Consider the following 18,078-nt stretch of genomic DNA (forward strand, 5'->3'; position numbering starts at 1 on the left):
AATGTACGTGCATATCTTAGCTACTTCTCGACATAAGTTCAGAATTTAGGCATTTGTCATAAAAGGATCCCACAATGAGTACATTAAGCAAAATTTTGTTAGAAAAATAAAATTTTGCTTAATGTACTCATTGTGGAATCATGTAATGTTTTAATCTTGTAATTTCTTCATTGTCGTAATTATTTGTCATAAGAAGGAAGTATTTTCTCTATGCCACTATCAAAAATGTCTTTTGCCTGAGAATTCAGTCATTCACGTTAGCATGAATTAGTTACGCATTGGTTTCGAAATGTTGCAATTACCATCGAAACGATTGAAGATATGCTTATGGGCACGCGTTACTGTGGTGAATTATCAATAAAATCTGTCAGAAACACACCCTTACAGATGTTATGGTGCATGGGATTATTGTTACTTCGCAAGTGTATTGTGAAACACTAAGAAAATTTCGAAGAGTGATTTAGAACAAGAGGCCATACACGTTGTCCTACTGTTTATACAATTAAAGTTACTTTGTTATAAAAATACAGTAATTTTAATAAACTCCAGTAACAATTTCTATAACTTTACCAATAAAAAATTTAATCTGTAGTTAATACTGTGGCGTCGTTTTGTGTCGCCCCTCATGAAAAGAGTTAGTTCCCTGTGAGTTCATCCATTCACGACTGTCATGAATCAGTTCATCATTGGATTGAAATTGCTGCATCCCAAACCACGCTTTCTTTTTTGGAAACAAAAAGTCCTTGAAGCATGGTTTGTATAATGAAACAACACCCACTAAAACTGTTCGAACAATCTTTGGGGCGTGTGTAGTAATAGACAAAATCGATGCCCTAGGATCACCTTAGACTAAATTTTTTGTTATTCTTCACATTTGAAAATTTTAAAATTGCATCATACAAATGTACAAATGTTTAATTAATAGTGAATGTGTGAAATAAGAAAATTACAGATGGTTTTATTGTTATACAGTAGACCCCCCTATAACGCTTAGATACGTTCCACGCTAACCGAAAATTACGTTGTAGGAATGATTAAATACGTGAGCCAATCGCAGCCCGATAGGTGGGAACTTTACGGACTAAGGCTGTACGAAAGGTTTTCTACTATAAAATTAACCGATTCTAGACTAATTCCACTCAACATTTCCAAAATACGTATAATTTTTTGGGAATAATCTGTATAAACTATGCTATAAACAAAAAATTGTANGTCCTTTAGGTCCGCTGCTCGTTTAAACTCAACGGTTTGTGCAATATCCGCTATTGGTCTAGATTCGACCAATCCCGTCGCGACGCGAGTCGGCGATGACATTTTACCGTATTATATAAGTCTCCTTTAGCGTGTTTATAAGAATACAATCGCAATTTATTCGCCGTTTTATACGAATTCGTATTATATGAACTCGTGTTATAGGGGGTCTACTGTAGTCATAAACAAACGTTCTGTCGAAAATACTAACGGCTAACTTATTTTATATGAGAACAATTATAAATTGTTACGACGTAGAGCGATTTTACAAAGTAATTTCCGAAAACTTAAATCCACCAGTCGCCCAGTGGATAAAAACACCGAAGATTAGCGGTTAATCGCGCGTTCGCTCTTCGACAACGTGTGTTTTCCTGGGTATTATTCACGTTTGTAAAACGGAAATAGAAGCCAGTTTCTAACACCCTCGCCAACAGTTTGTCATTCTTAGTTTTCTGGGTTTTTTAACATTAGTAAAACCTAAATAGGGTACAGTTTTCTATTTTAAAAAAACTTACCGTGTTGCATACCACCCTCAGATCTCCCATTTGTGATATAGAAATAAACCAAATCAAAAAAACAACGTTGAACATAAACACGACAACATTTCTTTATTTTTTTCAATTTTACCTTCCTTTAGTCACAAAGGCACAACATTTCTGAGATTTGACGTATTGTCGAGCAGACCCGCAGTTAAAACGATCAGAAAATGAAGGCTACGCCGTAAATTCAAACTAGGTAATGAGTTTAATAGTTTCGGAGGTAACAAATAATGTGTTGATAAAATCAACATTGAGAGAAATGTTGATCATTTATGTATTTCTTTTGTTTCTGGATTGGAGCTATCGTAGGAGTTGCATTTGTAGTCATTTTTGCTTTATGGTTAAATAAATTAAATATATTAATACCAAGTCATTAGAATTACAGTGAAGAAGGTCAGACTCGTTTGACGGTGGCTCTACTGAACCGAAACGAGTGAGAATTAGTACACAATGCAATAAAGATCACACGGCATTTACAGTGATCACTCAATATCATAGTCGAAGGACAGCATAGTGCCACATGTATCCTAAAATTCTTCGGAAAAATTAATTGCTGGTATTGATACAATTACAACTTGTGGTCGAAAGAAAAGGGTCTCACATTAAGTACAGTACATTAAGCAAAATTTTGTTTAATGTTTTAATCTTGTAATTTCTTCCTTGCTACACCATATTTTGCCCTGGATATGTGAGTATTACAGATTGAAATATTATTATTTCTTTTTCAGATGTACGATAATTTTATCAGCATCGAAAAGGTTTCTTCTGCAAATCTACCATTGACATTCAAATTTAAGGTAAGTGAATATTTAGAATAGTGTGGGAAACAATACGGTTCAATAAGATTTAATTCAAATGTGCATGTGAGGGCATTTGAATAAACATACATTTTCAAATACCCGGAAATGCGTACGTTCTAACACTAGACCTTTAGTCGTTAAATAAAGAAATACGGCATATAATTATAAGAAATTGATTAATATTTTATAACTTTTTATTTAAAAGATAAACGACTTTATGAAGAGATTTGGAAAGATTCCTCTTGGCATATCCATTGGCGGATTCTTCTACATTAAACGGGATTTCCCGATAAGAGTGAATTGTTATTTATTTCTCAATCATAAAAATTAACGTCACTTATACATAATATTAATAAAATATCGTTAATTTCAGGTAATCAGTGCTGTCTATTCGATTTTTTCTTCATGTATTCAAGTGAGCGGAATTTTGAAAAAGGAAAAAAATTGCACGGTCAAACATGGAAAAAACATGTTTCGTAGTTAATCAATCTTTCAGACAAAATATAGTAAATTAGGCACAAGTTAAACTTATTGTTATTATGTTTTAATATTTTAGCATTAACTCATTACTTTTTAATCTATTCGGTAATTAATATCTGATATGCAGAGAATAACGCAAAAACAAAAACAAACTGTATTTATTATACACAAAATGTACGTGCATATCTTAGCTACTTCTCGACAAAAGTTCAGAATTTAGGCATTTGTCATAAGAAGGCAGTATTTTCTCTATGCCACTATCAAAAATGTCTTTTGCCTGAGAATTCAGCCATTCACGTTAGCATGAATTAGTTACGCATTGGTTTCGAAATGTTGCAATTACCATCGAAATGGTTGAAGGTACGCCTGTGGGCACGCGTTACTGTAGTGTATTATCAATAAAATATGTCAGCAACACACCCTTACAGATTTTATGGTGCATGGGATTATTGTTACTTTGCAAGTGTATTGTGAAACTGTAAGAAAGTTTTGAAGTGCGATTCAAAACAGGATGCCACACGCGTCTTCCTAGGTTCTAGGCATGTCCTAGGACCTAGGAATACGCGTTCATATAGGCGAACTAGGCGAAGGCCTAGGGCGCTTGAATTCGGGGGCGGCGGCTAGGCGAAAGTACATGCATAAATTACAATAAATAATGAAAAAATTAACGTTTTTTATTACAATTTTTTCTCACGTATTGCCCCGCGAATCGCCATTTTGAAAGTAATGCCGTGGTCTCACGATTGCGGTATTGCGTGCTGCATATTAAATCGTGATTAACGATCTTCAAATTAATAATAAATTTTTTTACGAATAACAAAACATATCAAGTACAATTAAAACATTTTATTTCACATCTCCTCATTTTAGAAAATTCCTAAATATTTATTTTTTAAATACGAGTCGATTTTTTGCGGATTTACCGCGGATTAACTTTGTGGCATTATAAGGTGTGAATCGGTAACAATGTCGGCCTCCATAACGCTGAATGAATTTCATTGTAAGATATTTTATTGTTTATTGATAAATAAAAGACTAATCTTCTATAAATACCTCTTTGAAGTTATATGCCAGCAATTAAATATTTAATCCGCGATAGTGCATAAGCTTCTAACTGCCTTGGCGTGCGTATTGTAAGCACGAATCGTTATAGTCGCCGCCATCTTGCATTCCAGATAACTTCTTAATACAAAAAAATTATAGTTTAAGAGCAAGTTAAGTGTTGTAGTTATTTCCAACCCATTCTCCTTTGACATATAATAGAGATATATATACGCAGAAAGTAGAAATAGCGACGAGATAAAGAACCAGGTTCGCCAGGGGCGCAGTCCCGAAACCCCATCGGAGGCCAAAATCATCAACAAAGTAATTTGTTGAGAGAGAAAAAAGACTGTTATAAAAGTATTTTTTTTCTATGTATACAGTATAATGATTTTAATGTACTTATAAAAGATAATTTAAGGTGGTATCTACGATTCTCGTTTGGCGGTATCGTTTTCGGTTATTTATAAAGACTTCGAACTTGATACTTTTAACTGCCTAACTGAGGATATTAAAATACCTACGTAAGATTTATTGTTATATACTGAATTAATTTTTTATTTAAGGTCCTGTTAATTATTGAAACATGGTAGATGAGAAAAAAATTATCTGGAGCACAATTTCGTAAGAGAAAATTAGAGAAAGAATTATCTATTAGCAAAGCAAGCAGGCTCATTCCAGAGGTATCTTCGTCCAAATCCTCAAGAACCGCTACCAGGCAAAAGTACAGATGATGATTTGATAGAAATAGCAAACAATTCTCCTATAGAAACCTGTACTACAGAAAATTCTGCTTAGTTTCCCATAACAGAAATTATCCCACAACATAGTGCAAGGGGTACGAGTAAAGACAAAGATGTTTCTTGACTCGTTTTGAATTTTAGTGACCCTGCAACGTGGGATACCTCTACGGATCATGTGCGATCACTTCTTGTTGAACATGGTCCAGATCAAGTACAAAATGTCAACTTCCCATTAGATAACGACAGAAGAAAGTTTTCTACAGCACGCTATGAAAAAATCTAGTTAATGTTAAATGTATATCAAGTCCGTAGTTACAATATTCAGTTTTAAAAGATTGCTATTCTGCTTTTGTTGTAAGCCATTTTCTAAAGATGGCAAATCCGCTCTATGTAACAATAGGGTGAATGACTGGAAGAATATATCTAAGATATTAATAACCCACGAGAAAAGCAGAAGTCATTTGGGAACATACCAAACATGGAAAGAATTACAAATTAGGTTGAAGACAAATAAAACCATCGATGACGAAAACATACGTTCAACAAAGGAGAAAAAAACAATACTGGCAACAAATTCTGGAGAGCTTAATGGCATTAGTGAAAGTTCTAGGATGTCAAAACGTACCTTTTCGTGGAGCACATGACAAAATATTTACTAATAACAATGGAAACTTTTTGAAAATAGTACAGTAGAACCTCGAAAACTCGGCTCTCGATAACCCGGCATCCCGGATAACTCGGCCACACCCTGGCAGGGCAAAAAAATCCTTAGTTAATTAATTTTCATTATAGACAGCTTTATAAAAGTATAAAAGCTCTCATAAAGTATTTTTCTGAGGTCTGTCTTATCAGGTAAATTACTGTACACAGTGTATTCATTAATTTTCATTTTCATGTAGTAAAGGCTCTATGCCTTCATAAAGGACGTACTTTTCCTTTGTTTAAGGGTATTTGGGCAGTTTATTCTCTGTTGTATTCTCAAGCAAACAATACATACAAGTACAGTACAATATTTTATGAGGAAACACGCATACTTATCCTTTTTTAACCCTATTCCCGATAACCCGGCATTTTCACAAACTCGGCCACCCTTCGGTCCACATTAGGCCGAGTTTTCGAGGTTCTACTGTACATCTGAACCAAGAACACCTGAGAAAAGTTTTTAACAACGAGATTCATGTTCATTATCTCGGAAAAAATATCCAAAAAGAATTAATAAGTCTGTTCGCTAACGCTATCCATAAAAAATACTAGATTCTATTCTTTCTGCTAAATATTATTCAATAATTCTAGATTGCACAAACGACATAAGCCATGTTGGATTTTACAAAAAAATCCACGCGCTTTTTTCGTACCATGCAGTTCACACACTAAATCTTGTGGTGAAATGATGCTGCTAAATGTTGTCTGGCAGCTACATCCTTCTTCAACATGATCCAAACTATTTATATGTATTTTTCTATTTCGACCTATCGTTGGGAAGTCCTAATTTGACACTAAAACCACTGAGCGATACGAGTTGGGAAAGTAGGATTGATGCATTGCGTCCATTGTTATTAACTGGCTGATGTGCATGATGCACTCATGGATATTTATGAAGATCAAACGTTGAATTGTTCATCAGGAAATCAAACGCGAATTAAGGCTCAGTCTATTGCTTAAAAGATTGCTAATTTCAAGTTTATTGCTTCTCTTGTTGTATAGTACAACATTTTGTTCGAAATTAATTTGACCAGCAAACTCCTTCAATCAACGGAATTTGATCTTTAACGCTGCTACAAATGCTAAAAACAAAAGACTTTCTTAAATATTATATATCTAAATATATAAAATTGCTTCTCCTGACTGACTGAATCACTCACTCACTGACTGATTCATCATCTCCCAGAGCAAACCGCTTAACCTAGAAAGGTGAAATTTGGTAGACAGTTAGGATACGTCATGGAAACGCACAATAAGAAGGGATTTTTCGAAATTCCCCGCGGGCGGGGGAGGGAGAAGATTTAGTCTTCATCGAGTACTTAGGTGTATTAAATTAATAACATTTCAGATATTGTTATAAATATTTTTATCTATTTCGATTTTAAAAATGTTCGAACCGTTTTAAATTCGAATTTGTTATTACATATTGGTTCGATTATAGAACGATTGTAAACGTCCCAGAAAATTGATCAAATCGAAAATAGTTCGTTTGATTCTCGACAATTTTCATCATTCTTGGCGGTAGGTGTTATATAACAATTACTATGGTTGTTGAAATACTCAATATAAATGTGGTTTGCTTGCAAAATTTTCTCAGGCGAAGTCGCGGGTAACAGCTAGTCTTATAATATAATCGGCATGACTTGATGATGATGATGATAATAATAAAGCTTTAATTTACAGGGTCAAGATGAGTTTTATAAAAATAATTATAAAGGCTGATATAGAATAAAAGTCTTCAGAGTTGAAAATAGAGTGAGCTCACTCTATTTTCCAATTTCCTTGACTTTAACCACCAAAACTTCATATCGTCAATCCCCCTAAAATGCGAACCTTAATGCAGAATGTCAAAAGTTTTCTCAAAAGACACGGAACTTATTAAGCTTGCAACTGCAAGAACAATAATCTTACTTCCCCCCACATACACTAATATTTTTACATACAGAAAAAAACGAATATTTTCAATTTCCCACGTTTTTAGATTTTCAGTCCAAAAGTGTAACACCCTTGCATGGCCATTTCTTGACCGACCGCCATACTCTTCCTGTGTTATATCGATAAGTGCCACAGCTCGACCCGACATTTGGTAAATAATCAAGTCAAACTTGAAAAAACGATAAAGCGTAAGGTTTCTGTTGTAAGCATTATGAGTAAGCCACAAGAGACTCCATTCAAACCAAAAAGTTATAAAATTTCTGCTGTTTAAATGTTAATTCTATTTTTTGTTTTCCTATAAAACGTATGACTTTTTTTCAGTTGATTTCTGCATACTTGTCTTTCAATATATTTTTCGATCTTTGTATTTGTATAATACCGTTTATTAAGTTCATGAAATCTCAGTTTGAGTTCCGGAGCTTAATGCCCATAAACACCGAGGGGCAAAGTCAACTGCCACATGCAAATATTGTTTTTACGAATTGTATTCCTTAAATCTTCTCACTGTGTCAATTGCTATAACATCAAAAGGATCTTGGCTGGGAGATGGGACAGCATCGAGCCTGCTCTACTGAAATGAGTCGAACGAAACTTGGTACACTAGCAATGTAGATCACGGAAAAAAGATTTAAAGGAAAAATATTATTTGAAAGTTTCATCGTAGTGTGAAAATGTGAAGCTGTTCAGTCGAGGCTCTGGTGTTAATTGAAATCGTATTTATCAGGGGCATAGGCACTCAGTGTCAGAGCCAAAGGCAAACATAGTGTAACACGTCTCCCAGATTTCTGTTAAAATCTTACGTGAGGATCATAACGCTACTTTAATATTTCACCTTGTGACGACAGAGAAGGATCCTGCATTTGCACATACTGATAATGTGTAAAATATTATTTTAGTTTTCTAATAAATTGATTTTACTTGTCTGCTAATTATCATCTTTACAGCGCACGTTTTGTCCTGTTGGTGAAAATTTCCACTAATTTTTCCTTCTCGTACATCTGTTCTGTAAGATATGATGTGCATTGCACGCGTATCGAGTTTCGTTCGATTCAGTTAANCCCTGTGGGCACTAAGAGGGCCTCTTTATACAAGCCCATTATGAGTTCGGCCAGGCCCACAATGGGGCGACCGGGTGGTGAAGGACGGGGCCCGATCTAATATCATTGTGGTGTCACCCCTTAGAGACTGAATTGTAGATAGAGATTACAGATACATTTTTCACATTATTATGCTTTATCAACAATCTACGCTATACTTACGAGATTTGTAATGGAGGGTTAACTCTCCATTACAAATCTCGTTAACTCTAAACGCACAGTGAGTTTTTTTCATCGCGCTATTCGGACTTCAATACCTAATATTGAAGGATTGATCGCGGGCCACATAAATTCATTAGACAGGCCGGATCTGGCCCGCGGGCCATATGTTGGCCATGCCTGTGACATACAAATAACCAAAATCAAAGAACGTCGTTGAACATAACCACGGCAACATTTGTTTGGTTTTTTACCTTTACCTTCCTTTGGTCACAAAGGCCTCATTGCAAAATTTGATGTATTGTCGATCAGACCAGCAGTTAAAACGATCAGAAAGTGAAAGAATAACATAACAAAACTGATTAGGCTACGTCGTAAAATCTAAATACAGTATGTATTTAGTTGAATAGTCTTGAAGGTAACAAAAAATGTTTTGATAAAATCAGCATTGAGAGAAATGTTGATCATTTTATGTATTTCTTTTATTTCTGGACAGGAGCTATCGTAGGAGTTGCATTTGCAGTTATTTTTGCCTTATGGTTAAATAAATTAAATATATTAATACCGAGCAATTAGAATTACGGTGAAGATACTCGGACTCATTTGAAGATGGCTCAACTGAACCTAAACGAATGAAAATCAGTACACAAAGCATTGAAGATCACGCGGCATTTACAGTGACATTATTTGATACTTTCATATTGTGGATAATTGGCATATTGAGCTATTTAGCCAAAATCGAGTTTCTAGCTGTGTGGTTATTTAAAATAGCGTGTTTGTCAGAAGTGAGTGCACTCAGTATCGTAACCGAAGCTCAACATAGTGCCACATGTTTCCTAAATTTCTTCGGAAAGGTTACATGCTGGAATTGATACAATTACAACTTGTGGTCGACAGAAAAGGATCCCACAATGAGTACGTTAAGCAAAATTTTGTTAGAAAAATATAATTTTGCTTAATGTACTTATTGTGGAATCATGTAATGTTTTAATCTTGTAATTTCTTCATTGCTACGCCATATTTTGCCCTGGATATGTGAGTATTACAGATTGAAATATTATTATTTCTTTTTCAGATGTACGATAATTTTATCAGCATCGAAAAGGTTTCTTCTGCAAATCTACCATTGACATTCAAATTTAAGGTAAGTGAATAATTACAATAGTCTAAGAAACACTACAGTTCGATAAGATTTAATTCGAATCTGCATGTGAGGGCATTTGAATAAACAGACATTTTCAAATACCCGGAAATGCGTACGTTCTAACACTAAACCCTCAGTTATTACACAATGAAATATTAAATTATAAGAAATTGATTAATATTTTACAACTTTTTATTTAAAAGATAAACGACTTTATGAAGAGATTTGGAAAGATTCCTCTTGGCATATCCATTGGCGGATTCTTCTACATAAAACGGGATTTCCCGATAAGGGTAAATTGTTATTTATTTTTTGATCGTAAAAATTAACGTCACTTATACATAATATTAATAAAATATCGTTAATTTCAGATAACCAGTGCTCTGTATTCGATATTTTCTTCGTGTATTGAAGTGAGCGGAATTTTTAGAAAAGAAAAGAATTGCACAGTCAAACATGGAAACAACATATTTCGTAGTTAAATCTTTCCGACAGAATATAGCACAAGTTAGGCACAAGTTAAACTTATTGTTATTGTGTTTTAATATTTTAGCATTAACTGATTTACTTTTCAATGTACAGTACAGTTGTCCCTTGATAATCCGACAGGTATGGGACCAAAGGTGTGTCAGATTACCAAAAGTGCCCGGATTACCGAAAATAATTACATATTTCGCATTGTTTTGCTAGCAGTAACTTACAATATTCTCTACTCCAACTGTTCGAACAGAACTGCTCACATAAAACACAGGAAATGTGTGTCATCGAGTAAGAATTGGATGGGGAGATTCACATCGTGACATGCTTCTGTGCAAGCAGACACGTAACGGGGACGGGTACCTTGACGGGAGGTGCGTCGGACTACTGAGCATGTCGGATTAAAAAACGTCGGACTATAGAGGGACAACTGTATTCGGAAATTAATATCTGATATGCAGAGAATAACGCAAAAACACAGACAAACTGTATTTCTTATACACAAAATGTACGTGCATTTCTTAGCTACTTCTGGACGTAAGTTCAGAATTTAGGCATTTTTCATAAGAAGGCAATATTTTCTCTATGCCACTATCAAAAATGTTTTCTGCCTGAGAATTCAGCCATTCACATTAGCATGAATTAGTTACGCATTGGTTTCGAAATGTTGCAATTACCATCGAAACGATTGAAGATATGCTTGTGAGCACGCGTTACTGTAGTGTATTATCAATAAAATCTGTCAGAAACACACCTTTACAGATTTTATGCTGCATGGAATTATTGTTACTTTGCAAGTGTATTGTGAAACTCTAAGAAAGTTTTGAAGAGCGATTCAGAACAAGAGGCCATACACGTTGCCCTACACCTTAGACTAAATTTTTTGTCATTCTTCACATTTGAAAATTTTAAAATTGCATCATACAAATGCACAAATGTTTAATAGTGAATGTAGTGAAGTAGGAAAATTACATGTGGTTTTCTTGTTATAATAATATACTTTTAATATTAAAATTTTATTATTTCTCTTTTTATAAAATACAGTTAAATCTCGGTTTTCGAACAAATCTGTTCAACAACAGAAATTGAAAATCATAATTGCTTTAGGTTACCGAACAAGCTTCTTGGCAAGAGCCGGCCACAGATTAGAGAAAAACCTATGGGCAACTCCTTATATTTTCTTTGTTACAGAAAGTGGACGGTTCGACCAATCAACAACAGGAGTATTAATTCAAAAGTAAGTGGCGCCTTGCGTAATTAGACGTCACGAATCATCGATGATGTTGCTATTCAAATTAGATTTAAATGAGCGTGCAGAAAGATATTAATTCCGTGTTTGGTACACAACTCAGTTGAATTTAAAAGAAGTTTATTAATAAAAACCGCGTCAATTGACATTTCCATAATATAAATTGTATCCATTTTGTATTGTTTTTTTAAATTTATTTAGGTATTAGAACTACTATTAAGAACAGAATTGTATTTGAAAACCGAAGTTTAACTGTATGTTATTTATGTATGCAATGATATAATAATGCATAAACTATCGTCCAATGCTAATGACGAGTTATTTTGTCACGTTACTAGTTACTTTTACAGATACAGAGTTTGTACTTGTATATGATATAACAATAAAACATTTTAACATTTAAAAACTTCAGCAACGAGTTGCATAACTTACCCGGCTGTTATCAGCTTTTATTTGAAAAATAATTTTATTGTATTTATAGGCGCAGTAATTAGTTTCTTCGTAAAGTCTTCATACGAATAAGAATATTTTAATGATAACGAAATTGAATTTGAGTATTAATTTATCCTGTCAAAAATACTATTGCAGTTAAAGTGAAATTTTGTCTACAAATCATCATCTTCTTCGTCATTTACTTTGTTCTATTATTTATCGTATTTGTCTATTACTTCTTATTTGTCTTCCACTTCTTGTTCTTCGCATTTTACATTTCCGGCTATTATATATGACATAGATCAAGAGCGGATCTAGGTTTTTCAGGGCCTAGGGCCTATTGAACTTTAATGGGGTCCCATTTTTACCATTTTTACCAAATCTAACCTAATGTATTAACTATTTTTTTCTATACTATAAGTGCTATATTGTTAATGAAAAAGTATTAAATATTTATGATAATAATTCAATGTTTGTGGTCCCTTGACACTTGGGGGCCCAGGACTTAAGCCCCATTAGTCTCTATTTAGATCCGCCCCTGTTAGAGGGAAAGTATGGTGATCGGTTAAAAAAAGGACCCCTAAGATTTTTACATTTTTTTCGACTCGAAGACCTTAAAACATGGAAAAATGCACACAAATTTCAGGGATTTTTTCATGTATGAATATTAGTGAGTGGGGCAACGATTTTTTCCACCTGTTTTTCAAGCCTTTTGTTGAAAATTTCTGTATACGGTCAAGAGGAGTAGATAGAAAGATCGCGTGTCGTAACTCGAATAGGATCGGACTTACTGAAGATTTTATTCGTTATTAGCATTTACAACTTTTTATAAAACTCGTCTCTACCCCTAAAATTAAGGTTTTAATTATTTAAAATTAAATTAAAATTAATAACGTCCCGGGCGAACCCCGTAAATTTTTCTCCGAATATATCATTGAAGGCCCGTTTCTTGCCTCCCTACACCCATTGTATGCCTAGCCGAATCCAATCTTAATGGCCCTCTTATTGCCTAAAAAAATGAAACAATAAAATACCAAACTCAAACTTGGAATAGATCTCACTACTCTATGCAATGCCTATTGTTAGAGGTGGACCCCTACTTTAAGAACCACAACCTGCTCAAGAGCCACACCTAAGTGTTATCTGTTCTTTAAGTGACGACTTAAAATTGCAGACTTAATGAATTCTATTTATTAATTTTCGCAAATTTAAGAGTAAAAGTAATGAATTTAATGTATATTTTTAATGCTAATTTTCTTGTCTTTCGTATTAAAGCGATTTAAATTTACCCCTATGAGTCTAGACGTGTAATTCAATTATAATTATAATGCTATCATGTGGATCAGATAAAATATTATCTTCTCGTAACGATAACAAATGTATTGTACATGTATGCTTTTACTGTATGCGTTGTAGCTCTTCATTAATTTCTAAAATAATTTATCACAAGTAAGTGTATTGCATTTTTAAACGTAATTAATATTTAGTAAGGTATTCGTGTAACATATTTTTGTTATATTCTCTTATCTTATAAGTCGTACATTGCGAAAGTCTTTTGATAAGATTAACAACTAAGAGGTGACTCGTATACTTTTTAAACTTAAAATATCTCATAAATGATTTGTAAAATTGTTTTTTAATTTATGTTAAATCATATAAATTCGATTTCTCACTTATTAAAAGTATTTAAAAAGAGCCTAAGCAGAGAAAAGTGATTTGTTGGTGGATAGGGTCTGAACCCATGTCTTTTAATCGTCCATGGCTTAATTTTAATTACTTCTTTGTTGTTATATTATGTTTGATATACTTTTTAATACGATAATGTGCCACTTAATGTCCAAAATACGTTCTGTAAAATACTGTAGGACGTTGAATAAACACCATGTTTTATATGCCTAGTTGTGGAATACTACAGTGTACCCCTATTGACTAAATAGCCAAAATGGATCGTCGTGTCAGCCTATTTCTTCGGGATTTCAGAATGGAATCAAGACGAGCCCATGAATTTTTCGTGGGCGATCTGTCTAAGATTTGTCAGGCCCCGTCTCTCAGAGACTGCCCGAATCTACCATGGGTCGTGTTGCCAAGTCCTTAACAAACTTTCCACAAGATTATAGCAACGCTCCCCTAAATTTTCCATTCTGCAATACCTTAACTTTATGGGAACACACACCGCTGAGGTATAGACGTTACGCGGCATGTGTCTGTACATACAATACTTAGAGCATTTATAAAAATTAATATAATTCCTTAAACAATAACGTATTTTAAACCGTATTCGCATTATTCACTTAACCTCAAGATCACAGGATATTGTATAAATTGTAATTTGTTACGATAACATTGAGATAATATTGTTCTCTTATCGTGCAAAGATTCTTCCCATCCAAAGATTATTCGTAAAAATAACAATATAAAATACTAACGTGATATTTTTGTGTTATCTATTTATAAAATACAATTTAACGTTATCTGTTTTTTTTTTAATTAAATTGTATAATATTTATACTTCTTTCGCTAATTTACATATATAATTAACGAGCAATTATTTATTATGACATCGTCACGATGCCGGACTTCAATTTTGAATGCTCTCCACCACTAATTAGTAGTGGCTTGCCCTTTTACATCATACTTTTACTTTAATAATAGAGTCGTTCCGGTCATCTTACACCTTTCAAGGGAACTTTTTGAATTACAATTACATTATTTCTGGTTTGCATTGGAAATTCATGCCTCGTGTTCCTAATTTTTCTATATAACGCCAGAAAGAATAGAGGGTCCTTCTTACTTGACTCTCTTTGCTTATTATGACTCCACTGCCCAACAGAGCACAGAATGACTGTAAACAGAGCACAGAATGACTATAACGCACGATGTTTTATCCTGAATTCCTCATTTAAAAACAACAGATTACTGATCCAATACGGTGTCAGCTTCTGTCGAATCTGAATGTTCTTCGAATTGTTGACTCAACAACACTTGGCAGTTTAATTTGGGGTATTGTAAACCTTTCTCGACTCCATTTTGCAGAAGTTTAACCAAGAAAAACTTTAATTTAATTTTTAATTAAAATTTGATAAGGAAATAGAGAAGAGGATGCCGATAGCATCTTACTAAAATATCATTCTGTAGGGACTTGTTTTGTCATTGTATAGTTACATATATGTGTTAGAAATTAAGTATACTTAATTGATTAATACCTTATATTTCCTAAATTTAATTATTTACAATTTTTTTGAAAGTATTATTAGAAACAGGATATGAATAGAAGTACGAAAGAGAAGAAAAAGTATATCACATTCTTTATTGCTTCTTCGTCCTGAATGCTTCAAATATGGGAAATCGATTGGAAAGAAAAAAGGTTTGTAATTATTTATAATTTAAATATAATTAGCTTTTTTTAACATTTTTTAGGGATGTAAAACTTATCATAAAAAGAGTGTGACGTGTCAATTCAATACTTTCAAATGTTTCAGAAATATTTTAGGACGTTACGGACAAAATAAATATACAGTAGACCACCCTATAACACTGTTTGATAATTCCGTGTTATATGAATTCCATGTTGTACGAGTCACTTAGATTTTACAAATACGTGAGCCGTTCACAGTCCGGCACACGTATTTGTAAAATGTAAGTGACTCGTACAACATAGAGTTCATATAACACGGAATTATCAACAGTGTTATAGGGCCACTTCAAAATTAACATTGTAGCTACACAATGTTTACAGTGGACTCTTGATTATCCGGAGTAATCGAATAAATATCATCCTGGTTAATCTGGAAATAGAGAATGCCCAGTTAGTTACTCGTAATAAGATGGATACTTCAACAAAGGATGGTCAAAACGGATAAATAATAAAGCGATTTTGGATGGCTTAATGACTCATTAATAGGCATTTTTGATATCCCGGATAATCAAGAATCTGTTGTAATTTGTTGTAGTCGCATAAATTATACAAAAGCTATGTAAAATTTTGCCTATTATGTAAGTTTTCCCGATAAAACTGCAATCTTATCATACAAACCATTCCCATTTAAAAACCGTTATGAGGCATTGGGTTAGATGAGTAAAATGTTAGGTTATCCCTGTACATTTTCGATAAGCTGAGTGCAGATATTCCAGTAGTTGCACTTAAAAATGCCTTGAATTCCCAGTGTAATAGAATTTTGTAATGAAAAGTTCACAAACCGCATAGCCCATAATTTTGCTAATTTTGATCCCCTCCCTGTCCTGATAACTCTTTGTAGCCGGACCCACACAGCAGAAGGAAGTCAGACCCTCCAATAATCTTATTTATTTTTAAATTTAAACAAATATAGCTACAGCTTTCTTGTAACGATCCCTAAACAAACATAATAAACACAATAATACAGGCATATTCATCAGTTACAAATAACAATTGTAAAGTTCAAGGTTGAGTGATGACAGCTACGTGACCAGACTCAGATTCTTCCTCCAGTTATAATGGTCCATGATTGTCACTCACATTTCAAACGCATAAATAGAAAGTCCTCCCGAAAGGCCAAAGAATCCTCCACAGATCCAAAGAATATTGCGATTCCTCTAGAAACTGATGAGCCACGTCTTGGGATATCCTGGCTTTCACGTTACTCCAAGATGGCCACGATTACTCTAAACAAGAGCCATATTGTCTTTCTTTTAAAATAGAAAGCAATTAATTTATTTATTTATTAATAATATAAACGTTTACGTAGTTTTTCATGCATTATTTCAGGAATTATTTTCCGATTCGGAAAACATCTCAAACGATGGCCACGAATTTGATTCCGCGTTGCGTATTTCATCAAATTACTATAGAGAAAAGATTAAAGTAAAAAAATAATTTATATTCTCTACATAATTCTTTTAACATATGCATGCATACATATGTAATAGTCTAATATTTTATTACAGGAATTTGCAACGAAAGAAATGCATCGCGCTAATAGAAATTCGGCACCGGCATTTTTCGATAGCGTAGAAATTCAGTAAGATAATGTTTTTTTATTTTTAATATTTTAAAACAATATGTCGACCCCTCTATAACACTGTTGATAATTCCGTTTTATATGAATTTCATGTTGTATGAGTCATTTAAATTTTACAAGTACATGTGCCGGGCTGTGAATGGCTCACGTATTTGTAAAATCTAAGTGACTCGTACAGCATGGAATTCATATAAAACGGAATTATCAACAATGTTATAGGGAGGTCGACTGGTATTTAAAGAAACGAAATATTATTTTGTTACAGAAAGTTTTTCAGCCAAATAGGAGAAAGCTCTAGGGTTCCTGCGAGTATGAACAGATCTAATAGTACTGGATTGTTTCAAGGAAACGTTGATAATTATCAGGTATTATGTTTTATTAATTAATTCTTCAATTGTGATGTAGAATTATAAAATACAAAATCATGTAAGATTCGTGCATGGCCTTTAAAAGTTTATACAGTAGACATCCTCTATAACACTGTAGATAATTCCGTGTTATATGAATTCCATGTTGTTGTACGAGTCACTTAAATTTTACAAATACAGTTCACAGCCCGGCACACGTATTTGTAAAATCTAAGTGACTCGTACAACATGGAATTCATATAACACGGAATTATCTACAGTTATAGGGGGGTCTATTGTATTTTAGTGAATTCCGGTTCCAAACACATGCAATTAATACGGAAATGATTTGTGTTTTGTTCATTTTATTCATATCTTTTTATTGTTTACTAGCTGCAATGACCCGCTTCGCTGGGTTTTTATTTCTTCGTACATTTGTATGTAATATAGTTTTTGTTTTTTTATATATAAAAGACTGTTTTTCTAAGTAATCTAGAATCTAGCTGCAAGAACCCGCTTCGCGGAGTTTTTATTTGTGGGCAAAAAGTAACGATAGTGAAGATTAATTAAGATAATTACATTATAGCCAATCTTACCCGTTTTCACAGAATGCAAGAATTAGGTCCCCCGTTTCTGATTAGAGATCTGGTCCCGATTCTATTTCTGAACGTCTCCTGTTCACGTC

The 18,078-nt window shown here is 33.6% G+C and overlaps 1 protein-coding gene across 2 annotated transcripts in view; it reads left to right on the top strand.

Moving 5' to 3' along the window:
• The first annotated feature begins 13,417 nt into the window (after positions 1 to 13,417).
• Positions 13,418 to 18,078, top strand: part of LOC111621164 — a 9,227-nt gene continuing 4,566 nt past the window's right edge. The window contains exons 1-5 of one of the 2 annotated variants that reach the window (XM_023363232.1): positions 13,418 to 13,498; positions 15,295 to 15,413; positions 16,794 to 16,889; positions 16,973 to 17,046; positions 17,312 to 17,411. In XM_023363232.1, coding sequence (XP_023219000.1) covers positions 15,387 to 15,413; positions 16,794 to 16,889; positions 16,973 to 17,046; positions 17,312 to 17,411 — 297 coding nt within the window. In that variant the 5' untranslated portion in view covers positions 13,418 to 13,498; positions 15,295 to 15,386. The remainder of the gene's footprint in view (positions 13,499 to 15,294; positions 15,414 to 16,793; positions 16,890 to 16,972; positions 17,047 to 17,311; positions 17,412 to 18,078) is intronic. The other variant, XM_023363233.1, reaches the window with a different exon arrangement.

The sequence above is a fragment of the Centruroides sculpturatus genome, unplaced genomic scaffold (genome assembly GCF_000671375.1).
Source record: "Centruroides sculpturatus isolate CEXI.00-Female unplaced genomic scaffold, Cexi_2.0 scaffold132, whole genome shotgun sequence".
In the NCBI taxonomy this organism is placed as follows: domain Eukaryota; kingdom Metazoa; phylum Arthropoda; class Arachnida; order Scorpiones; family Buthidae; genus Centruroides; species Centruroides sculpturatus.